The 25,747-nt window shown below is 41.8% G+C and overlaps 1 protein-coding gene across 1 annotated transcript in view; it reads left to right on the forward strand.

Moving 5' to 3' along the window:
* The window catches only part of MRPS28 (mitochondrial ribosomal protein S28), a 101,825-nt gene extending 93,620 nt beyond the window's left edge, over positions 1-8,205 (forward strand). Inside the window, 2 exon segments of the mRNA XM_056110536.1 lie at positions 6,660-6,784; positions 6,787-8,205. Of these exon segments, the coding sequence (XP_055966511.1) occupies positions 6,660-6,784; positions 6,787-6,863 (202 nt within the window). The 3' untranslated portion in view covers positions 6,864-8,205.
* Positions 8,206-25,747: the final 17,542 nt, after the last annotated feature.

Raw genomic sequence — 25,747 nt, forward strand, 5'->3', positions numbered from 1 at the left:
AACATCCTTTTAGCACAGGACTAGTAAGAGCAACGTTGTGTCTAAGGACCAAGAACCATCCCCAGTGTGCAAATGGGAAAGAATGTCACAATGTCCTCGCCAAAGGAAAAGCCTTTAAACTGTGTCTCTAGCATAGAAATGCAAAACCAGGTTTAATTACCCTTTTCCTCAACAACTAGACGTGCGGACTCATTTCCTACAGCGGCTTCTGGTCGGAGCTTTGTCCCGGAGAAGAGAGAAGGGAGCAGTCGTGGGAAGGGCTGGGAAGGAGTCCATCTAGGCTGGGGTTCACAAAGATCCGCCAGAGACGGAGTTGAAGCTCAAAGAAACACACAGTGAAAACGAGGTTATTTTCGATGTGACTAAGCTTGTGGGAGACGGCTGATTTGCCTTCAAGACAGCAGCATTATAATGAACTAGAGTATTTGAATAATGAACCGGAATGTATTTGAAAAATATTTTCTGGTTTTTATTCCCCCATAGCTTAAAAAGGAAAAAAAATGAGAAAAAAATCAGTATTACATAAAGTTATGACATTATGTTTCCTGATAATTTCATTCATCATTACCAGTTTGAGAAACCATTTGTTGAAAGGGACACAATTAAAATAGTAAGCTGGAGGGCTAGAAAGGCAGTACAGGTGGTAAGGAACTTGTGAGGTGGGTTCAGTGTTGATCACCACATGTGGTGCTTCCCCAACCCCGAGCACTGCCAGGAGTGAACCCTGAGCACAGCCTGGAGAGTAAGCCCAGAGCACAACTGGTGTAACCCTAACCCCATCCCCCCACCCCCCAAAAAAAGAATTTGACACTAAAGAGCACAGCAGGTAATGCTCTTTCTTTGCGTGTGATTGACTGATGTTTAACCCCCAACACCATATGTTGTCCCCCGACCCAGCACTGCCGGGAGTGATCCCTGGGCACAGAGCCAACAGTAACCCTGACCACCTGGAGTCTAACTCCCATCCTCACATTTGCAAGGCCGCACTTTAGCCCCTGACTTCATATTTGAAAGTTGAAAGTCTGGGATTCAGGAGGAGCTAAAAGGACTGGAACGATGCTTTGCATTCAAGAGCCCTAGGTTCAGTCTCTGGCACTGCACATTCCCTGAGGACTGTGCCAGGAGTAGCCCCTGCACCATTGGGTGTAACCAAAACTAAATACCAAACGTAAATAAAACAAGGTTGAAAACGTACTACATCTGTGCACCTGATTCCCTAAGCACATGTTCTTACTATTTTGTAATAGGGTTAGACTTGAGTTTGACCAAAGGTAGTGAAATGAAATTTTTCTTCTTTACATGCATTATGAAGTGTGGTTCTAGACATCAGCAAAGAAGAGTGGTGGCTTGGTGTGTGGCCCAGTGAACTGGCTCAGTGGAGTCCTGTGTTTCCTCAAGAAGCATATTAGCAATAAAGCAAAACAATAGAACTGATTGTTGGAAGGCTACGATGTTGGAAGGATGAAGTGATAACCCATTTTATTTAAGTCAAGAAAGGTAAACAGGCTTAAAATTTAGAACAAGATTTCTTTATCTTGTTTTAAATTATCAGATAATCTAAGCCCCCTGGAGCAAAATTTTACTTATGGAAATGTGTGCTTTATTTTATTTTAGAGCAGAGTGTGTTGATATGATCCATGGCATTCAGGAAAGCTAAGTTTTTTATTTTTTTTTCTGGGAAACAAAAAAAAACTAGCAGAAGAATATTTAAAATCTAAAATCCCATTATTGAAAGAAAACATACATGAAAGGTGATGGCTGACTAGGCTAGAAATCTGCTGTTGAAAAGAAGCTACGAATAATGCTTTTTGGAAGTTCAGTGAACCCATAGAAGAAAGCTTCCTCCTTCTAGAAATGGCATTGCTAAAAATGCTATTTTAGACATGAGTGGCTTTATCAAAAAATAAATGAAGCACCAGGAAAGTGCCTCAGTAGTAGAGCACGTGCCTTGCATGTGTGAAGCCCTGGGTTGGGCCTCTCATACCGCCACCACAATGGTAGAAGATTGAAAAGTGATCGCAGTCAGGTGAAGTTAGAGGGCTCTTTCTCAGCCATCCTTGATCCAGTGTTGAAGAGAATACTACAGTAGATAATCACTGTGACCCTTTGTGATGAATTATATAGTCCTACTTTCTTATTTCCAGCTAATGTATTAAATATTGAGAAATGTGGACTGTTACTATGTAATTTTCTGCATTTCACTTGTGTATTTCGTGGCTATTGTATCAGGCACTCCCAACATAAACAACATTTATTTCAAAGGAAATTGTTTTATTTATATAGAACATTTATGGCATACTTGGGGGGAGGAATGCTTGTGACATTAAAATAAGTAGGATTTGAACCAAAGCAAATCCTGAAAGAAAATGCACCCCCAGACTTCCTTCCATCGGGATTCCTTGTTGATTTAGTTATAACTTGGAATTACACCGAGGAGAGCTCTTGTGCTTCCTCAGGAGTCGGAGGAGGTGGTTGGTGATGGTAGCTAACATTTATTGAACTTTATAAGGACTTGGAGTGTGGTAACTCATTTCATACGAGAATCGAAGAGACAATCATAAATATGTTCATTTTACAAATAAGGATGCTGCGGCAAAGATAAAGTAACTGACCCACTCGGAGTCCCCACTCTTAATCATGTGTTGCTTGCCTCTTCAAGCATTTTGAGGGTCAGGGAGAGAGAGGGCCATACTTGTTAGTGCTCAGGGCTTAGTCCTTCCTCTGAGTTTAAGGATGACTTCTGGTGGGGTTTGGGAGATCACGTGCAGTGCTGGGGGTTAAACCGGGGTCATCCACATGACAAGTGCTATATTCTCTCTCCAGTTCTTCCTGTAAGAATCTTTGAATACGGTGACAGTTTAAAGACCACAGAATCTGGGGAAATAATTTACTAGCATGTTCGTTTTAAATCTTGTCATGTGTCAAAAGGGATGAGGAATAACTGCTACCCTGGATCCAGAGTAGGAAAATTGGACCTGAAAGAAAAGAAACAGGGGGGAGGAAATGAGAGGTGGACAAGGAGTAAGAAGGCTAGGGACCAGAGGCCTCGGACACATTGTTGGTGTAAGGATGCTGTATATGTAACCCACAGCACCGACGCTGCAGCACCAAATTAGAAAATATTCCTGTCCGGGAGATATGGTGGGGGTTGGGGACATTGGGGGTGGGACTGCTGTTGGAACAGTGCGTGCCTGAAATTCTGCTGTTAAACAACTTTGTAAATCACAGTGCATTAATAAAATTAATGAGTTAATCTTATCAGGTGTAACAGGCAGGAAGAGTAAGTAGTGAAAGCGATTATCAGAGATTACAGCCCTGAAGGTGATCACAGTCACCTCAGACTGCATGGTAGTAGCAGACTTCTCAGAAATACATTCATTTTTCTTTGCCTTTCATATTTCAAAATTAAGACAAGAGGGAAACGTCCACTCTAACTTAATGACTACTGGCGCCTCTTGAGGGAGAGATGCCCCGACCTTTCCATGACCTGGGTTCCCCAGAGTGAGCTGTGCTGACAAGGCAGTCGACACCAGGCTCTTGGGGCCTCTGATTCCGGGGCCAAATTCAGTGGCACTCAGAGGCTGCTCGCAGCTTAGTGGTTGGGACTTGTTCCTGGCAGAGCTCAGGGGGATAGTGGGGTACCAGTGGTGGGGCGTGGGTGAGGCATGCACACGCTTCAGTAGACCTGTCCCTCCTGCTCTCAGACTCTTGTTAAGGTATTTCTCCTTTCTGTCTTCTTTGCGCTGACTTGGATCGACTTTTTATTCTTGGTCTGTCTAAACTACTCAGAAGTCACTTAGGAAAAACATCTCTTACTCTCAAAAGTCGGGAATGGTGGCCAGGGACTTCTTGGGTCCTCTTCATACTGGCCTTGGTGTTAGTGCAGGGTCTCCTTTCATCCCTTCTGTAGTTGATTACACGCAGTAAAGGTTGATTCTAAGCCAGATTTGCTCAAGTGGTACCATAGCCATAGCAATATCACCTACGGGGTTGTTAAAACAACAGATTTCTAAACCCCACCATAGATTTGCCAGGTCATCATTTGAGCTTGCTTCCTTTGATTTACGTCGTATTCAGAACTGTGGAACTGGCGACATGGTGTAGGGGTTAACACTGTATCCATCTTGATATTGTGAGAAACGTAGATGTGATTGACTCTTACCCAGAATAAGATTGCAGTCCACTTGGAAATATAGCACAAGTACCATAAAAATCAAGTTATTCCGAAGTAACTTCAGAATCAGAATCTTCGAGATTCTGACATGCCAGAATCTTCTCAAGACCTTTGTTTCATGCACAATATTTGCATTTAGAAGAGTCTTCAGTTATTCAACACACAGGAGTGACCTGTACCTTGCCTTTCATCTTCTTTGCCAGCTCAGTGGGACCTTTCCATGAGTTTTGGTAAGGAAGATGGAGCGTTTCTTAGTATTGGCTGCTACTGCATCTCATAATGTGGAGAGAGTACATTCTGCATTAACACAAGGATCACTGTCCTCCCATTGTTCATCGATTTGCTCGAGCGGGCCCAGTAACGTCTCCATTGTGACTCTTGTTACTGTGTCTGGCATATCGAATACGTCACGAGGAGCTTGCCAGGCTCTGCTGTGCGGGCGAGATACTCTCGGTAGCTTGCCGGGCTCTCCGAGAGGGGCGGAGGAATCGAACTCGGGTCGGCCATGTTGGCCGCTTGTAAGGCAGACGCCCTACTGCTGTGCTATTGCTCCAGCCCAACACAAGGATAGAGAGATAAATTTACCTTGGGGTGCCTAGAGTCTAATGAGAATTCAGAGGTTGACTTAAGTGAGGGGCGCTGACATTACGTTCACTGTGCAAACCTACCAAGTGATTAGGATGTCTTACATAGAAGGGAAAGTTATGTTAAGAAAGTGGGCTGGCTACTCAGGGTTCCCCAGCTAACTTACATAGTAAGGCTCAGATTTGCGGCCTGAATCTTTATGACTTCAAAACCTCTTTCTTCCCGGGAATTTCAGCAAGAGTCTTTATTCTGGAATGGGGGGGGAGGGGGAAGGGGTGTTGAGGCTCTTTGGACACAAATGGACACATGGCCATTTCTACTTAAACATAGGAGGTACAGAACTTCTCCTGAGGAATGGATTGGAAATTTGAGCTCTAGGAAGATTACAGTGTAACTCAAGCTGTGAGAAGGGGTAATAATACTTGAAGGGCTGAGTCCAAGAAGTATCTGCTAATAAATGAACAAAATTGGAACACCTAATTGGATATTGCAGAGGAAGTGAGAAGGAGTGAGAATACTAAAGCTGATCAAATAAATCACCATCATTTGTGTGGGGGCCAATAAGAGAATTAGAATACTAGTTACAGATCCAAATAATGGAGAAAATGGTGTTTAGTTTTGCCTTTTTTGTGAGCTCACTTTATTTCCCCAGTACTTAATACACATGAAACATTTTCTTTAATTTTTATATTCTGGGAATATAAAGTATGCCTACATTAACAGTGTATTCTTAAATTTTTTTTGATCTGTGCTGCCAAATACATATATGAAACATGTTGTGAATATACTTTTAGGACTAGATGTTATGTCTGACAACTCTTCATTTTTTACAGAAGAACCTTTACTTCTACAGTTAGAAAATAACTTTTTTTGAAAAGACAACCTAATGTCTTTGCCTGTACATTTATAAATTCTTGTAGAATGACTAATCAAGCACTGGAGATATTATACATTATTTGATCTGCAAAAATTATCAGCACCATGAGAATTTTGTTTCGTTTTCTGTTTATATAAAATTATTTTAGTTTTAGATTTAACACATGAAGGATATATTTGGATATTTAAAGATTTTTGGTTTTTCAATCAGTAACTATACTTTTCCTAATGATCTTGAATGAAAATAATTGTTCAAGGAAGAAACATAGATATCAGTGTTCATTTAGCATTATAAAATACTTGAATATATTACACGGTAGTACAATTTACTTAAATTTTTTTTTAATTTTAGAGGGAATAGATTTTCGTAGAGTTTTTTTCTTTTTGATATTCTCTGACATTAAGAAGGCTGGAGTGATAGCACAGTGGTAGGGCGTTTGCCTTGTACGCAGGCAGCCTGGCCAAGCCAGGTTCGATTCCTCTGCCCCTCTCGGAGAGCCTGGCAAGCTACTGAGAGTATTCAATCTGCCAAACACAGCAACAAGAAGTCTCACAATGGAGATGTTACTGGGCCCGCTTGAGCAAATCGATGAACAACGGGAGGACAGACATTAAGAAAGAATGATATCTCTGGAGCCAGAGTGATAGTACAGCAGGTCGGGTGTTTGCCTTGCACACAGCTGACTCAGACTTGATCCCTGGCATCCCAGATGTTCCCCTCACACACCAGGAGTGACCCTGAGCTCAGAGCCAAGAGTATACCCTGAGCACTGCCAAATATGGCTCAAAAAAGAAAATAGAATGACATTTTAAAAAAATAAATGTCAGTTTGAAGAACTGGCTTGTTTGAATTTCATTCGAGGATGCTTTTTAATTTTGGCATAAATCATTAACGGTGCCTTAGATTCTAACTAACAGTTTTTTTCCTGTCAGTCTCTTAGATTCTAGTGCCTGCCTTTTTATTTTTGCTAAATTCATGTCATAACGTAACAGATTAATAGGCATTTTCTTTCTTGCCACTTAGGAAATACCAGAAGGGAAGCAGAGTTCGGCTGCGGCTGTTAGACCTTGAACTCACATCGAGGTTTCTGGGAGCGACAACAGATACAACCATACTAGAGGCGGATGCAGTTCTCCTAGGACTCCAGGAGACAGAGGCTCAAAGTCAGAAGAGGAATACCGGGAAAAAATAAGTGAATTTTGCTTTAGCATAGCCACTCCTTTCTGACTGAACTAAAATATTCAAGAATTCAACTAAAAACCTGAATGCGTGACTGAAAGAAGAACTAAGTGAAAACCATCATTACAGCTCTGTGTTAGAATTTTCCTTAACTGTATCTTCCTCCATTTCCTGTTTTTAGTTGTCACTGAGATGGCATAAACTGTTCTGAGAAAATGTATCATTCCCTAAGTAAGGCTTGAATGTTCTCATACTCTTCTGAATTCCAGAGAAACAGCAGTAAACAAATTGGATAAACTTGCTTACTTTATGGAACTTCTCTTTGACTGGGGGGAGAGGAATACTAGACAATAAAGAACTAAAATCACTGTCTTCGACCTTGATGTGGGTGAAGGATAATACCAAAGCAGAGATTTCAGTAGACATTCAGTAGACATTTCAAAAGACATACCAATGGCCAACCCATACGTGAAATGTGATCATCAGCACTCATGAAAATAATCAACATCATTAATTATCAGGAAAATGCTAATCAAAACCACATCGCTGTCACCTAACACCTGTGAAATGGCTGTAACCAAAAAAGATTTGAAACAAGTGTTGGCAACATGTGGAGAAAATGAAACCTTGTACATTTCAAAAAATGCATGACCCTCCTCTTTTTTATTGCATTATGTACAGTCGACACAAGCCATCCTAATGGAGACATCATTGGCTTCTGCTTACTCTGACTGTGATGAAGGGTCAGAGAATTCTGAATAGAGGACAGAGATACACCAACATTTTAGCCTGATCCCTCTGGGGATGGCAGATGAACACGGGCATGGGCAGTAAAAGATCTGTAAGGAGACTTGTAGTGCAGGGGATAGATGGTGGCAGCTTGGGCCAGTGTAGTGTGAATGGTGGTGAAAAGTCAAAATCTAGATGTAATTGGAATATACTGTTCTCTAAAATAGTGGCTATAGGATAATAAAGAGACATGAAGAATGACACCAAGTTTTTTTTTTTTTTACCTGCATAACTGGAAGATTTAAGTTGTTTTTAACTAGAACAGGGAAGAACAGGGCAGAGGACACAGTCATTTTGGGACATATAAATTTGAGGTACCTCTTAGTCATCTAAGTTGAAATGTTCTAAAGGCAGTTGAATATATCATTCTGGAGTTCTCGGAAGAGGCCCAACAGCAGAGAAACTGGCAAACCTGGGCTGAAGGTGTAACGTAGCCATAGAGAACTTGCCTTCCATGTATGGGCCAAATCCTAGCACTGAAAACAAACAATAACTTTGCAAAACAGAAACATTTCATACTAATTTATAAATTAGGTAGCTTAAGAAATCCAGGCACAAAAATTTGTAAGTCTACAACTGTACCTCATGGTGTTTCACTAATAAAAACTAAAAAAAAAAAAAAATTCAAGTGGGCAATTGGACTTCTTGTGGCACCAAGTCATTCAGATACTGGCTAGCTTATCTTGTAGGGTTTAGACAGCTTCATTCATCTGGAACTTGGGTGGGGTGGTTGGGCGAGAGGTTCATCTAGAACTGTTAACCAGAGCCCTCTGTGGTCTTTCCAGAAGAGTAGCGTGTGGTCGTTAGACAGCTTGTGTGATGGTTGATTTTCCCGAGTGAACATTCTAAGGGAGTCAGAGAAAACAACGTGGTCTTTTCTACTCAGCATTTTCCAATTCCATTCATTTGAAATTTTCTCCTGCTAATGGAAGCTTGGCTTATCAAATTGAGAAGGCGAAGTGGAATTAGAATTAGAAAATCTTGGAGAGAGGTAACTCGAATATAGTTTTCCTCATGCCTTCATCCCAGAGTCACACACAATAGCCTACCTCCAGAAATATCAAGTCTGAATTGTAAACCTTCCAGAGTCTTCCTGCCCCTTTGACATAGCATGTCCCATTGAACAAAATTTTTTTCAAATCCTTGCAACTCCAATCCATTGGCTTCCAATTTTCCACTTGCTTATTATCTCCTTCATGTTTAAACTACATCTTTTCCCCCACTTTAAAGTCCAAGGTACATTATATAATTATTCCTTTGCTCTTAAGTCCCATCACCTCATTCCCTCCTTCGCTTACATGCCAAAACTCCAACCCTAATTACACCTAAATGTCTACTTGCTTCATGCCTGTACCTGAGCGTTACAGGAGAAATCTCGTCCTTGTCATGTCAGCTTCTTCAGGAGGGTGCTTCATCAAATCAATGTGAGAAAGAAGTGGAGAGAGACAGACAGAGTTCACAAGATGGAAGGCACGACCTTACATAACCCAATCACAAAAGGGCTATTCCCCTCAAAGTTGTTCTCTATTCAAAGGAAGCATGTTACTCAAGAAGATAACACAAGTCCATGAATACCAAGAGATGGGGACATTGGGAGTCATCTTAGAAGTTGCTCTAGATATGTAGAAGATAAGATTCTATTTTTAAAAATTCACTTGAGTGTATAGGTCTTGAAATCGAGTAGCAGGAGTTATACTGAGGTTTCTTTTGGCATATACCATGATCAACTTTGGTTCATGCATTTTTCTTGTTTTGTTTTCTGGAGGTGGTGTTTACAGTGGGTGAATTTTGCTTGTGGAATAATGAAAATGGTTATGACCAATAGAACTGTGATAGATTGAATTACTCGTCCCAGTGATTTACTCCCTTATGGTCGAACCCTTGAAATAAGTGTCATGATGCATGGGATGTAGTATCCTTGCCTGAAGATTTGGTTGTTTCTTTTTTTGTTTGTTTTTGGATCACACTGGCAGTGCACAGGGTTTACTCCTGGCTCTGCACTCAGGAATCACTCCTGGTGGTGCTCAGGGAACCATATGGGACGCTGGGGATCAAACTTGGGTTAGCCATATCTAAGGCAAATGACCTACCTGCTTTACTAGCTCTAGCCCCAGGGACTGATTGTTTCTGTAGTTGACATAAACCGAAGGTACAAACAAGTTAAAGGTTTAGATGAATCTATGAATAATAAATCCACAATTGAGTATTAAAGGAAATTAGGAAGCTTGAGATAAATACCCAAACTCTGAGGCCAACATTAATGAAATGCTACGAGAACTTGAAGCTACAGGCGGGGTAAACCATTGATTTGAAACCGTATAGCATTTCTTATGTTCATATCATTTTGTTTTTAAAAATAAATACACATTTTAGTATAAATTCCTAAGGGAAGCATGTTGTTTATTTGAAAAGACTGACTTTCCCCCATGCTTCGTTTAAACTAATTACAAAGAACTCAGAGATGCTCTGAAACAGTGGATGTAGGCAACTCTGAGCATATGTGTCCTATTTCAAGTTCTCACACCTGCGTTCAACATGTGCGAAATTAAAAATGGAATTTCAGAATACGGGGCTTTAAACTTCAGGTAAGAAATTGCATGAACCCTGAAATCATCCTGTGGACAAATGAAATCTTTAGAAACCAAAAATGGCTCAGATTACTACCATGGACTTCACAAAATTGCCAACTTGAAAAAACAAGCAGTTCTTTTACGCTACTCTATAAGTCTCAAATCATTATGGTTTGGGAAAAATGCACATGAGCCTGGGATAGCAATAATTACTCTGAATGAATGAATAAAAGAAAGCAAGTTAATGTACTTTTTCCAGACAGCAGTTAAATGCAGAATCTTTCATTTTAGATGCAGAAAATACCACAGAAGCCAGTAGATAAAGATGCTGTCCCAACTCCCAAAACCATACCAAAAGTAGTGGGAATTTCACTCAGGCAAACAGCTGAGACAAGGATTGCGTGCAAACACTGCAAGCTTAGTAGGTCAGAAGTAATGGTGTATCTGTACTCTGTCACTGTATAATTTACATACATTAGTACAATTGACTGGTGAATTTTCCAGCTAGAACCAAAAAATGGATGACAATTTCTTTTTTTTAATTTTTTTATTTTATAAGGTGGTTCACAATATTTGATTACAGTTAATGTCCAAACACCAATCTCATCACCATTACCCCTTCCCACCATCAAATTTGGGATGTTTCCATCTCAAGCCACAATCCCTGTCCCGAAGCACAACCGAAATGATATATTTTGTATTGGAATGACAATTTCTCTTTTTTTTTTTTTTTTTTTTTGCTTTTTGGGTCACACCCGGCAATGCCAGGGGTTACTCCTGGCTCATGCACTCAGTAATTACTCCTGGTGGTGCTCGGGGGACCATATGGGATGCTGGGAATCGAACCTGTATTGGCCATGTTGGCTGCGTGTAAGGCAAACGCCCTACCCACTGTGCTATCACTCCAGCCCCTGGAATGACAATTTCTTAAATCGTCATCCCATACCAGTAATTTTGCTTTAAAATTTTCTGGTCTGTTCATCATTTCTATCTTTGTTAATACTTTTCCCTTAACCACTCTCCGTTGGTGCAAGCATTAACACAATTTGAAGTGACTAATGAACCATAAAAAAAAAAAGTTCTGGAAAATCTACCAGGTGAATATTATAATCAGCCTCCACATAATCTAACTTAAATGTTACCTGATACATGTGGAGCAAGAACTAGAAAAACCAGAAAAGACATTATTCCACTGAGAGCAAAGAGAGTGATTATAAACTTGAGTCCTCTGGTAAACCAGAAATTAAAGCCTTACTCATGTGGGGTGAATTAGCTTCACAATGGTTATCTAATAATTCTCTAAGCCTGCCTCTGGAGGTAGGAAGTAAACTGGCATGGGTGTTTACAGTGTGGCGTGGGTGCCCATTTGGGAGAGGCTGTTTGTGCAAAGAACACTCTACAAAGGCCCCGTGGTTATTAAAGGAAACACACAACTCACCTGTGACTAAGAACTCAGCCTACTTAAATAAGACTTGTTTTCCTTACAGGTACCCAGACCATGTTGTGACACCGTTCGTGTCGTCCTGTTCCCAAGAAAGGCCAGCCTCTGCTCTCGCTGGGGTGTGACCTCAAATAATATCCTCCAGCTCCAGGTCAAGACCCCGGGAAGTGAGGCCCGTTAGACATTCCCTCTGTCACCTGTGTTGTGGCATGTCATTTCCTGTTCCTCGAGATGACAGTCGGGAACTGTCCACAGAAGTGTAGCCCCTCCCAGGGTCTGGAGAGGATTTTCAAATTGGGTTGAACCTTCATTTCGATTGAAGAGAGTCCTCGGGATAATGGGTCATTCCTTATGTTCTCCCAACTCTGTGGCCTCACCCGTTGGGCCCTGCACGCACCTTCCACTACACAGATTCTCAATTCAATTCTAGTATTAGCCACTGTCACCACCATCTCCTCTCTTTCCACTTCTATCATCTTCCTACCATCTGGATAAATTCCACACAAAATGCTTTCCCCCATTGTAAACCAGGCTTAATGTTTTTATTTGTTTCTTTTTGCTTTAGGACAATATCTGACTATAATCGGGGCTTACTCCTGACTCTGCCCTCGGGAATTACTCCTGGTGGTGCTCAGGGGTCCATGTGGGATATTGGGGTACCAAGCCCAGGTCAGCTGAGTGCAAGGCAAGCACCCCACCCGCTCTACTATTTCTCCAGTCTCAGGTTTAGTTTTTAAAAATTAACTTTAGGGGTGAGAGACTAACACCTAAGAATAGTAGAGATAAGTACCAGGAGGATTGCCCCACGGCTTGGAAGCTGGCCTCACATGCTGGGGGAGAGGTCAGCTCAGCAGAGAAGGGAACACCAGGTACAGGGTGTTTGAGGACCCACTCAGGATGGGAGATGCGTGCTGAAAGTATAGACCAAACATGATGGCCACTCAATACCTCTATTGCAGACCACAACACCCAAAAGGAGAGAGAGAACAAAACAGAATGCCCCGCCACAGAGGTGGGATGGGGAAGGGGGTGGAAGGAGGAGATAGAGTGGGGGTGGTGGGAGGGATATTGGGATTATTGGTGGTGGAGAATGGGCACTGATGGAGGGATGGGTAAGCGATCATTGTGTGACTGAAATGCAAGCAAAAAAGTTTATAACTCTGTTATTACACCTCACAGTGATCCACTAATAATAAAAAAAAATTTTTAAAGAGAAAAAAAACTTTAGGGACTGATGGAAAATATTCATTTTCCAAATCATTTCTGATAAGATGCTAGCATGTAAACATTTATTAGAGGAAAAAATTGTAGAGATCAAAAACATGGTAAACTCTTATTTTGGGGGTATTGATTGTTTTGGGGTCACACCCAGCAGTGCTCAGGGCTTACTCCTGGCACTGTACTCAGGGATCACTCCTGTAAGACTTGGTGGACCATATGGGGTGCTGGGGAATCAAACCCCGGTCAGCAGTGTGCAAGGCAAATGCCCTACCTACAGCACTATTGTTCTGGCTCCCCCAAACATGGCAAACTCGTGATTAACTCAAGAGAATTTGGTTGCTAGGAAATATCTACAAAATCAAAATGTCTATAAACTCTAAAATGCATTACTCAGCTGCTTGCCCCTAAAACATTTCCTGCTTTTTTTGAAAAATAGAATACTGAATAGGATTTAATATTTTCCTTGATGACTCAGGGTCACCATTACAGAGAACAATTTCATAATGATGTGATTTCCCGGGGATTATGAGGTAGGTAGAACTGCTTGGTCACTACTGAGTGCTCTGGGATAGATGCATTCTTTAATATTTTAACTTGGGAACTATCATCCATCTCCCTTGCTGCCAGCCGGGACCCTTTATTAGGGTCAATATGCCTGCTTCTAGTAATCCCACACTGCCCTTAATATAATTGTGGGAGCTGTTTGGTTTTTCCACTGACTGACTCTCAAAGACCATCCTGAATTATTCTGTTTGCTATTGACATTTTTGCCACTTCCTTTCCCTGCTGTCAGCTGTCATTTTTTTATTGGAGTCATTGTGCTATTCAATTTCTGATTTAAAAGCTTGTTTTACAATAGTCTGTAAGAGGATTAAGGGCAATTTTGTAGAATTATTTTTTGTTCATGATTTCCAGAACTACATTGTGTTATCTGTTATTAGACTGAAATTTCTTTTGCCACACTCAGTGGTGCTCAAGGTCTACCCCTCGCTCTGCACTCAGGCATCACTCCTGATGGACCCTGGGACCTATGTGGGGTGCTTAGAAGTCAAACCCGGGTCCGGCGCATGCAAGGCAAGTGCCCTACCCTGTACTATCACTCAAGAAAACAAACAAGATCACGAGCCTACCTCTGAATCAGTGTTCTGATACCATATCTACATCCTTCAGAATCTCAGTAAAGAAATGTTGGAAAGATTGATTAATTGTTTCTGGGTCAGAGAGAAAGTACAGAAGTGAGGTACTTATCTTATATGCAGCCAAATGAGGTTTGAGCCCCAGAATCACTTACAATGCCCCAATTACCATAGAAGTGATCCCTGAACACACAATCAAGAGTAAACCCTGACACAGTCAGATGTAAACCCCAAACCAAAAATATTATTATTATTATTATTTCTGCTTTTAGGATAATTTGTATTTTGTAGATTTATCTCAGAGTTATTAAATTGATAGCCGGCAGCTGAAGACCTCCGGTTCCAGCCATAGCCATGCTTCAGACCACTCCCCACACGTTCGGACGAGCCTCACACATGAAGGGACTGGCAGAGGAACCCAGGTGTGCGGGGCCTGGGGCGTAGATCTCCAAGCCTGCTCAGATTGGGACTGGGCCTCCTCCACCCAGATCCCCCATCTTCCAGTTTGTAGGTGTTACACCCACTAACTGCCCCCGGCCGTGTAATCCCATCAACAGCCAAGACCCAGAGACTATAAAACCCAGCTCCCAGTAGCACACGGCTGCATTCGTGGCCACGCAACATCTTATTATCTAGTTCTTACTCTGGAGAACCTGGCAGGCTACCAAAAGCATCCTGCCCACATGGCAGAGAAACTCCCCGTGGTGTATTCAATATGCCAGAAACCAGTAACAATGATGGGTCTCATTCTCCTAACCCTGAAAGAACCTAAAATGTGGCACTTTCTAAAATCTCAGAGCTAGGATGAAGGAGACATTACTGGTGCCTGCTCAAGGCAATTGAGCAATAGGATGACAGTGATACAGTGATCTCAGAGTTATTTCTGCTTTCTGAATAATAATAAATATCTTCTAAATAGAGTTGGGGTTTGTTTGATTCTGGGAGGGTTTTTGGGTTTTTCTCCCTTTTTGGGTCACACCCATTGATGTTCAGGGGTTCCTACTAGATCTGCACCTAAGAATCATGCCTGGCAGTGCTAAGTGGATCATGTGGGATGGCAGAGATTGAACCGGAGTCAGCCTCATGTGAGGCAAATGCCCAACCTGCTGTACTATCTTTCTGGACCCTGGAATTGTGTCTTTTTTTTTTTTTTTTTTGATTTCCTGTGACCCTCAGAATGTCATATGTTTCAAATACCCAATAATATTTGTTGAGTATAATTGAGCTGATTCAGTGATCATAATCATGCAAGATTCTCTAGCACAAAGATAGGTGAGATGATCCGAGAGATGGGAAGCAGATAGTTTTAGTAACAAGATTGGTATAAATAGTTGGGGCTGGAGCGATAGCACAGCGGTAGGGCGTTTGCCTTGCACGCAGCCAACATGGCCGACCCGAGTTCGATTCCTCTGCCCCTCTCGAAGAGCCCGGCAAGCTAACGAGAGTATTCGATATGCCAGACACAGTAACAACAAAGTCTCCAATGGAGATGTTACTGGGCCCGCTCGAGCAAATCGAAGATCAACGGGAGGGCCTTTACCTTTACCTTTACTCTCCATTTTTGCCCCTCCCTCTTATCCCAGCCTTCTCCACCCCAACTTCTCACCTCTATTGCTACCTCGTGCTTTCTGAGTGAATGGCATTTCACCACTTTGCTTCCATGGCTTTTAACAAAAAATGGAAAAATCCATTTTCCCATTATCACATGAACTAATTTTTCTGCACACAGATTTCAAGTACTTGTCTGAATTGGGTTCCTATCTGCAGGTCACTTTCTAGAAAAAGGCTCGTGGCTGCTCTGTGGCTCCATCTTCAGCCATTTGCTGACTTGCAAATGAACAGAGGCGATAACTGTATATGGGTGTCTCATCTAAAAGTATACTACAGACAGTTTTATTTTTATTTATTTATTTTTAGTCATTTTTACCGAATATCTGTGAGATAGAGCATTACAAAGTTGTTCATGATTAGGTTTCAGTCATACTATGATCCAACACCCATCCCTCCACCAGTGTACATTTCCCACCACGAATGTCCCCTGCTTCCCTCCCATCATCCCCCAACACAAACATCCCCACCCCCAGCATGCCTCTATGGCAGTCACTTTTATTCTTTCTCTCCTCTCCTTTTGTGCATTGTAGTTTGCATTTCAGATACTAAGAGGTCATCGTATTATTTGTTCAAGACGGTCAGTAGTTTTATCAGGAGGGTAAAGCTGGAGAAGCTTTTATAACTGGGTGGCAACTTTGGAGTGTGGACATGACTGCCAAGGCATCTGGAAGTACAGGGAGGCAGAGGGAGGTAGCCCATCCCAACCCCAAGGAAGCTTGGGGATTTTTGTGACAAAACCCGCATGCCCAAGTTTTCAGCAGATTATATCTCGGTGAGGTCCATCCCAGCCGTGAGCATGGCAGCTATTTTGGATTATGAAAGCAAGCAGCTGCCAGGGGCTCTGTTTGTGCAGGAACAAGGCTGATCCACCTCCCTCCAATTTACCCTGGTCTGTTCAGCCTCGAGTGGGTCCAAGGTTAACAGACTTTTGATCTCTTCCGAGATTTATTTATGAGTCTCTGAAGCAAGGCTGATAAATAAGCTTGCATAGCTAAGCTGGAGATGGTTTGTGGGCCTGGCTCCCATATACCTAACTTTTGGCCATTTAATTTCTCGGGAAAGTTGGTTCTGAGTTTTTGGGGTCTGGCCAGAGGCACGCCAGATATTTGGGGGTATCAGTAAGGCACATTCAAGCTGCTGATGCACTCGCCCTGCGGTGCAGATTGTTTTAGGTGAATTGTGAGCTTTCAGTTCTCTATTGGCACAAATGTTGGATTATTCACTCTAGTTATTGCCTGCCAGGATTTCTTGACCATTGTGATTATAGGAAGTTCGAGGGGGACCAAATAGGGGAAGGCACAGAATTCCATTCTTTTTCCGAGCATTCTGATTCTTTTATGAATTTCAGGCAGATCTGGTAGGTTTTCAATGCACTCTGCCTCTGAGGTCTTTTCCCTCTGTCACTTAGAGATATAGTTTACCCGAATTGCTGACAGCAGCGTTTTTTCTCTAAAAGATACTGGAAATATGGTTATATTTGGTTCCCTATTCAAAAACCACAAAAAGTGGACAAGGGTTGCCTCTTAATCAAATTTACCCTCAAAAAGAGATAATCTCTGCCCTTGGTTGGAGTACCACTCATAAGCTCCCATTCTCATAGTAAATGATGGCTTGTTAAACTTTCTCTGTGTATATATACAGAAAACAATGCCATTCAGAGTGAATAACCACACTGTCCACACAGTAAACCTTCCATAAGTTCCATCTGTCTTTCTCCTAACCCAAGCTCCCACAGATTAAACTGTGCAATATTCCCATTTACTTAAAGCTGTAAACACAAGCAGGGGAAGATAGGAAAGAAACCCAACTAGCCACAACCCTACATCAGGCAGCCATTATACATCTACTTTTCACAGGATGGTCAGAGGAGTTACTCATTGACTTACCTATTAGAACTTCAAACCAGGTGAGCAGAACTTCTCTTTGCTGTATGCATTCCTAGTGGAAGGTAGAGCAAACAAAACAGCAATACCATTAAATAAAAACAACCACGTAGCACCGAGGTAATCCATATGCCAGAACTCTACCTTTCTTATCTGAAGTTCAGTTTTATGAGACTAATTTCCCCAAGAAGTAGATAAAAGTGGGCACCAGTCCTCTGTGATTTTAAGGACTTGAATGTGACTTTATACAGTTACTTCTTCCTGATAAATATTCTGGCCTTGTTTTTTTTCCTGTTGGAATAACATTTACAGATAATAATTCTGTCCCTGGCAAGGCAGCAAGTAACTCTCTACCTCTAAACCTATCATCCATAGTACTATGGTACAGAAACCATAAGAGTATGTAATTCTCTATTTTAGGTTTGTTAATTCTACAAGTCTGGTATTTTCTGGTACATTCTTCATAATGGGTCACCTTGTTTAGTATTTGTAAAATTTCAAAATTCTTGTGTAAACGTCACTGAGAGCATTATTAACTAAAAATAAATGTTATTTTTCTCAAATTCTCAAAATACTTTTAGCATATTAAGGTTAAATTCCAATAAAAAAGAAAGTTCTCTCTTCAAATGATTATCTCTTAATAACTGAGGAATAAAAAATTGAATGATATGACTCCTACGCACCCGATCTTTAAAGTTTTATTTAGTAATTTTAAATATTATGCACCTGATCTTTAAAGTTTTATTTAGTAATTTTAAATATTAAGTTAATAAATAATATTAATTTTTTTTTGAAACCAAAATGAAACAAGTTACAAAGTTGCTCGCTTTTTAATTAAATTACTGTGGAGTCAGAGAATTTATTTGATAAAAATAAAATAACTGGCTCCTTTGGGACCTAGATAATGTGGATATAGAAAGACCCAAGTATTCCAGAACTCGTATCTTGAGCTGATCTGCTGCTATATTAAGATTAAAGCATAACTTATATGTCGAGCTAAGTCTGGAAATGCAGCTTCTGAGAGACTACCTCCTCAACTCTCATCCTTCTTCTTGTCTCATAGTCTGGCTTCACTCGCCTTCCTGGACCCAGGACTCACGTAGGCATGAAAAGTGCCTTGAAGCATGGCTATAGGTGCATCAAGGAAATAAATAGAATTAGCAGCAAGCCATCAGATATTTTCTGAACAGGTATTACCGTTTTGATTTTTTTCTTATGACTTTTTGGATTCCTGCCTAGTATTTCCTGGACTTTTCACTTTGGTTTACACATGTTTTAATATCCTCAAAATAGCTTATCTTGAAATCTTGTCTTGCCTTTTGTATAGAACCCGGAAGAAAACGGTGCCTTTCTGAAATGCCAAATAATTTGTTTGACATCTCACGATAACAAACAGAACTTTTGCTTGGGAGAATTATTGCCATCATTAAAATGCTCTCCCGAAGCCTACTTTGAAACCAAAGTGTAAGTAGATGTTTTCTGCTATGTAGTTTACCTATTTGCCTCTTCAAAACACATGCCTTAAAAGAAAACCAAAACAAAAGAAGAAAACACTGAGTCTCACCTTTAACCTGGATAATTAGTGCTTTCCCCTTTTTAGAGCTATTAGAGGCATTAAAACCAGGCCTGATACCTTGAAAACTCTAGGATTGACTTGATGATGCAGTAACTGGCCTGTCCTTGAAGGTGATGGGCCCCTGTGCCTGGACACAGTTCTTCTTCCTAGAAGCCTTTGGTGACAATCAAAAATGAAGTAAGAGGTAAAAAAAAAAAAAAAAGGAAAAAGAAATAAAAAAGACTTAAGTATTTCAGTGAGCAGAATCTAGTATGGGATTTTCCTGTCTAGCTTCCATAAGAATATTGGAACAAGAGCACTCCACGTGGTTTGCTGTGGATTCCTTGAAAGACAGAGTAAGCACAGCATTATCCCTGGGCACAGGCGTACGGGGGGCGGGAGGGAAATCAACCGTGTGGCCCTGGCCTTATGCAGTTCACCCTTTAATTGGAAAACATTATACGCATATTCTCAAAAGTAAGCATTTGAACCTAAGTTTGGTAGTTTCAAAAAGAAAGTTCAAATGGCAGGGAGAAGTAACTGTATGACTTGGTGAAGAGAGAAGGAGCCTCTGCAAGGAAATGTGTGCAGAACTGGGAATGGGAAAGAAAGCAGCATTTAGAAAGAAAGGCTCTCCAGAACAATGGTTTTCACAAACTTAACATCTATGGTACTGTTCCTGTGCTGATACAAAGAATTTTAAAATGAAACAATCAGGGGCTGGAGCGATAGCACAGCAGGTAGGGTGTTTGCCTTGCACACGGCCAATCCGGGTTCAATCTCTGGCATCCCATTTGGTCCCCTGAGCACCGCCCGGGGTAGTTCCTGAGTGCAGAGCCAGGAGTAATCCCTGTGCTTCTCCGGGTGTGACCCAAACAGCCAAAAAAAAAAAAAAACAGAAAAGAAAAAGAAAATGATCACACTCAGGGATGATCTGGGAAATGTGCAGAAAATCAGAAAAACAAAATGATCACACTCAGGGATGATCTTGGAAATGTGCACTGGTGGAGAGGTGGGTGGAGGGACAGGTGAAGATCTGTTGGGAAGCATTTTCACTATGGTGATTTACGAGTGAATGTATGACTGAGACCTAATCATGAACAGCTTTGTAAGAGTCTATCTCACAGTTATTCAATAAAAGTAAATAAATAAAAGTTTTGTGTAAGTGAGTTGTATTTGATAGAAATTGAAGTTTAACTGCATGTGGGGCTGGAGTGATAGCACAGTGGTAGGGCGTTTGCCTTGCATGCAGCCAACATGGCCGACCCGAGTTCGATTCCTCCGCCCCTCTCGGAGAGTCTGGCAAGCTACCGAGAGTATCTCACCCGCACGGCAGGGCCTGGCAAGCTCCCCGTGACGTATTCGATATGCCAGACACAGTAACAACAAAGTCTCCAATGGAGACGTTACTGGGCCCGCTCGAGCAAACTGCATGTAAGAGACAAACCAACACTAATGGCTATAGACTTAGAGAGGTTTCCTTTTCTCACATAAGGACAGAATTACCAGTGGTTGGGTGTTGGGAAGCTAATTTCATTGATCTTTCCCTTGTTAAAGGAAAGAGCTCTTTGGGGTCCAATGACCATGATGACTTTCCAGGCAGGGTCAAGAATAATGTGCACATGAGGAAAGCAAAACCTCAGGCTCATGCACTGTAACACAGAGTTCTTGGTCAGAGTAGAGTCATGTGACCATTCAAGTTTGCCAGAGAAGATACAGTATTGAATGTCTGGATATCAAAGTTGAGTTTTATTTAAAAAAAAAAAAAAGGAAGAGTGAATTTTGGGTATGCTCTTAGTTTTCTTTTTTTAATGTTAATTTTTTAAATGTTGCAATATATATTTTAATTTTTATTAGTGAGACATCATGAGGTACAGTTGTAGACTTACAAATTTTTGTGCTTGGGTTTCGATTATACATTGATCAAATACCCATCCCTCCACCAGTGCCCATTTCCCACCACCACGGATCCTAGTATCCCTCCCACCCCCCACCACCCCTCAATCCCACCCTGCCTCTGTGGCAGGGCATTCCCTTTTGTTCTCTCTCTCTTACTGGGTGTTGTGGTTTGCAAACCTGTTCCGTGGTGGAGATGCTTTTTTGCTGTAGGCATGAAAATATATTTGCTATCTGTGTTTTAATAATCATGTTTTGGCACATGCGTTCTTCATCCTTTATGTCTCTAATAATCCTGGTGGAGTTTGTTGCAGTATTAACCAAAATGAATCTTCTGTTGATTAATGCCTTTGACCCACATGTTTCATATTTATATATATATATATACACACACACATACATATATGTACCTATTCCATAAAACCAGAATATCTAATATATTCTGTTTCTGTTGTTTAAAATATTGTCATGTCTTAATTCTGTAGTCTGTCTGCTATGAGACCAACTACAGAACCCAGAAAGCCCCCTGGTTTTCTTAGGGTGAAAAAAAACCAAAATAAGCTTTCTAATGTATTTAAGCATCCTAAGATGAATGTTATTTTTAGGTAAATTTTTGTGCTTGCATTTAGAGTTGAAGATCGGCTTTTCCTTATTTGGGTTGAATTTGAGAAGCTAAGGAAATTATAAGACATGAATGGTAGAAGACAAGAAGGAAGCATAGGTCAAATAACGAGGCATCTGAATGGCATGATATACATCATCATGGCCTCATGTACTATTTCAGCTATGGGGTAGACAGTTTTGTATGAAACTTGGAACATTTGTTATCAACAGTTATCTTAAGCAGAGACCCACATGTGGTAGGTGTTCTGAATCTTTCTGGAATTCAATTTCATTTTTTTTTGTTTGTTTGTTTATTTGTTTTTGGGTCACACCCGACAATGCACAGGGGTTACTCCTGGCTCTGCACTCAGGAATTACCCCTGGCAGTGCTCAGGAGACCATATGGAATGCTGGGAATCGAACGCAGGTCGGCCACGTGCAAGGCAAATGCCCTACCCGCTGTGCTATCACTCCAGCCCCTGGAATTCAGTTCTTAAATAATCCCTTTCCCCATGTGCCAGCTTGATCTATGTGGCCAATCGCGTAGAGTTATTAGTTACATGAGCTATTCACTGTGGAACACACAGTGGCATATTCATTGCTCTCTCTTAACTAGCCCCTTCTGGGAGAAGCTAGCTACCATGCCATAAGGACACTCGAGCAGCCCTATGAAGGGGTTTATGCGAGGACAATTGTTCGCTGGCAAAGAACTGAGAGCTTCCCTGAGCCAGTGAGTGAGCCATCTTGGAAGCAGATCCTCCAGCTCTGGTCAAGCCTTCAGATGACAGATCAAACTGACATTTTGACAGCAATGTCCTATGTGCCCATGAGGTGAAATAGCCTCACTTCTCCCACATTTCTAACTCACAAAAACTGAAAGGATACTGGGCTATTTAGCCACTAACTTTCAGGTTTGGGGAGGTGGGGGGTGGTATCTTATTGTATGGGAAAAGATAAAATATAGCCTATTTTTGCTTTCTGCCTGGGGTCCCTAGAGATGCTGTTGATTGTTCCTTCTTCCCCAGCGCAAGTGTAGATCAGGAAGTTAATATTCCTGAGGATGACCTTTGGGCTGCGGCATGGGAACTGAGTGATATGTGAACCTGTTTCCTGTCTTTCAAGTAGAAAATTTGGAAAGCACTGAGTGAGCTTTTCAGGTGGTCCCCGAGAAGAACCAAGTCCCGAATTCCACACTAGTATGCTTAGCTGCTTCCCTTACTCTACTGCTCTCTCACTCCCTCTCACTCCCTTCCTTTTTAGGGTCACTTCCCAAATGATCCATCTACACCCAAACCCTGGTGTCAGGCTCTTCTTTCAAAGCAACTCAAGCCGAGACAATGAGAGAATAAATACCACATGCCCCCAGGACTGTTCCACACAAGAATGCGAATGTCTACCTTAATGGAAGAGAGCAACAGGCTTTGCCTAGTTTGAGTGGAATGTACAAATAAGAAACTCACTTTATTAGTGGACTTCTGCAGCAGGATGGATGATGATAAATTCTTTCTTCTTTTTTCTTCCCTTTAAAAAAATGTGAGCATTTTGGATGATGTCAGCTTTGAAAGCTCCTAATTAGACGTTTACATGGCAAGCACCCGTATAAGTGCTTTCTCTTGGCATTAATGAGGAATAAAATAGAGCCTCGGGGAGATAAAAAAAAAAAGGTAAATTGTGCATATTGCATTCCTTGCTCCTCAAAAGACAAAACTTCTTCTCAATAGGCATGATTACCAAGTTCAGGCACAGTTAAGAAGTTCCTCAGGGCTTGGGTTTGCACAAAGGGCCCAGCCCACCGGCCTGCCTGCATGGTGGTCCCTTGGAAGACTGAAGGCTCGTTGAAAAAGGATTTTCCTGAGGATGCGGAATTCAACTGTCTTTCACTGTGTGGGGGTATCTTTGTTGGCTTCCGTCCACACACAATCATTTTGTATAGGGCATGTTTCGAGTGTAACAATGGAATGAGTTCTTTCAATTGAATTTTATCAGGGAGCAGCAAGACAATGGTAGAAAAAGTATGGTAGAAAAAGATAGACTTTTAACAGATGTTTCAGTCCATTTGTTTTTTGTTTTTATTTTGGATGAAAATAATGCCATTGTTCCCTCTCTCTCTCTCCCACCTCTCTCCCACTCTCCCTCTCCCCCCCTCATTCATCCCTTTCCCTTCCTCCCTCCTTACTCCGCCTCCACTTCCCTCCCCACACTGGGAATTAAACCCAGAGCCTCACACCTAATAGAAATATACTTTAATACCAAGCCAAACCCCAAGCTATATAATTTCTTTTCCTTAAGTGAAACAGTTATCTTGCTTGAATCTAATTTCATTAAACACAGGAAGTCCCAAGGAGTACACAAAAGCCATTTGACTTCAAAACTTAAGGGGCCTATAATGGCTATGTTCCTCTGACTACTCTCTATCTGCTTGAGAGATGGGCAACATAGGAGGGCAGAACTCCAGTCTAAATCCAAGACATTTTAAACTGATTCAGGCTTTTATAGTACCCACATACTTTTTTTTTTTCAGCACAAATCCACCACACAAGTTCATCTTCAGAGCTGTGGTAGAGCTAAAATTATTCTGACCACTACAATGTTTTTTTTTTTTACTGGTTGAGCCTCAACATAAGGATTACAGAATGAGAGAGGGGAAGTGTGAATGGAACAGAAATGAGGACCACAAACAAGGAGAGATGACATTGTAAATGAAAGAGCAGAAAGATCTGGTGAGAGGTTATAATACCTACCATTTAACTCTTATAAAATGTCATAGGAACCTGATGCTATTTGAAATGTGGAAAAAAGATGAAGATAAAAACCACTTCCTCGGGGGTATGGTGCTGCCAGCAGGTCAACCTGTACCTGTGGGGCGAGTGCATCAGCAGCCTGATGGTGCCTTCAGACTTCCAGATACCCCAAAATTGCTCCTGTGCCTTTGGCCAGAACCCAACAACTTGGGGTCAAGTTTACCAAAAAATTAAGCAGCCGAAAGTTAGGTATGTGGGAGACACAGCCACAAACCACCTCCAGCTCAGCTATATAAGCTCATTTATTGGCCTTACTTCAGAGACCCACAAGTTTCAAAAGAGATTAAAAGATGCAGTTAGGGCCTGTAGCACAGAGGTAGGAGGGAACCTATGACTGAGAGCTCCAGGTCCACTTGGATCGGGACTGAGCCCCCTCCCCCCAGGTCCCCAGTTTTCCAGTATCTTGGTAGTCACACCCATCAACTGTCCCCAGCGTCATGTAATCTCATCAATGGCCAAGACCTAGGGACTATCAACTAAAACTCCCTAAAGAGAGCACCGAAGAATGTCCTGACCCCATGCCAGGCTGTTTTCACACGGGGTGCCCCAGAATGGGGCAGGTGAGAGCCCTCCCTGTCCCAAGGGATCCAGCTCTGGCAGCCCAAAACCTCCACAACCCAACCACCACCATGCCCAAGGTCATTCCCCACAGACTCAGCCCGAGCTTCAGGCATGAGTGAAGTCCTATGGAACCCAAGTAAAGCAGAACTTTGTGACCTTGAATTCTGGGTTCAACGGGATCAGGAGCGGAGATCCTCTGCCCGCTTTCCCCAGTCTCCAGCGACCCAGGGGTCATGACCATAAGCCACCTCCTGCCAGCGCCAGATAATCTCACCGTCGGCCACTTCCAGATCACATGGCTACTTGTCCTGAAAGGGAGCATAACATGAGGTCCCCATAACCATGCCACTGGACTCCATGCCAGGCTTTTCATACAGGAAACCCCAGTTGGGGGTGACTGAGAGCCCTCCCTGCCCCAAGGGACCCAGCTCCAGCAGCCAAAAGCCTCCACAACACAACTACCACCACACTCAAGGCTGCTCCTCATGCGCTCTGGCCAAGCCTCACATATGAGTAAACATATTCCTGGACCACGTGGTCACACATCATAAAATACTCCCTACCCATTCTCCATAATTACCACACCACATCTGATGGGGTTAATATAGTAAGCGACAATCATAGAGGGAAATATAAATGCATTTATTTATATTTTCAGATATATATATATATTTATAAATATATCCCAAGCTCACATCACCCAAACTTTAACAACATGTTAGTGATATCCTATAGAATGTCTTAATGGCTCCTGCCAAAATAGAAAAATCTTCACTGTTTCCTATATGAACACTTTTTTGTAAGCATGTTCAGCAGTTCTTCATAACAGACAATATGAAATATATTATTTCGGTTGTGTTTTGGG

The sequence above is a fragment of the Sorex fumeus genome, unplaced genomic scaffold, assembly GCF_029834395.1.
Source record: "Sorex fumeus unplaced genomic scaffold, SorFum_2.1 ptg000002l, whole genome shotgun sequence".
NCBI lineage: Eukaryota > Metazoa > Chordata > Mammalia > Eulipotyphla > Soricidae > Sorex > Sorex fumeus.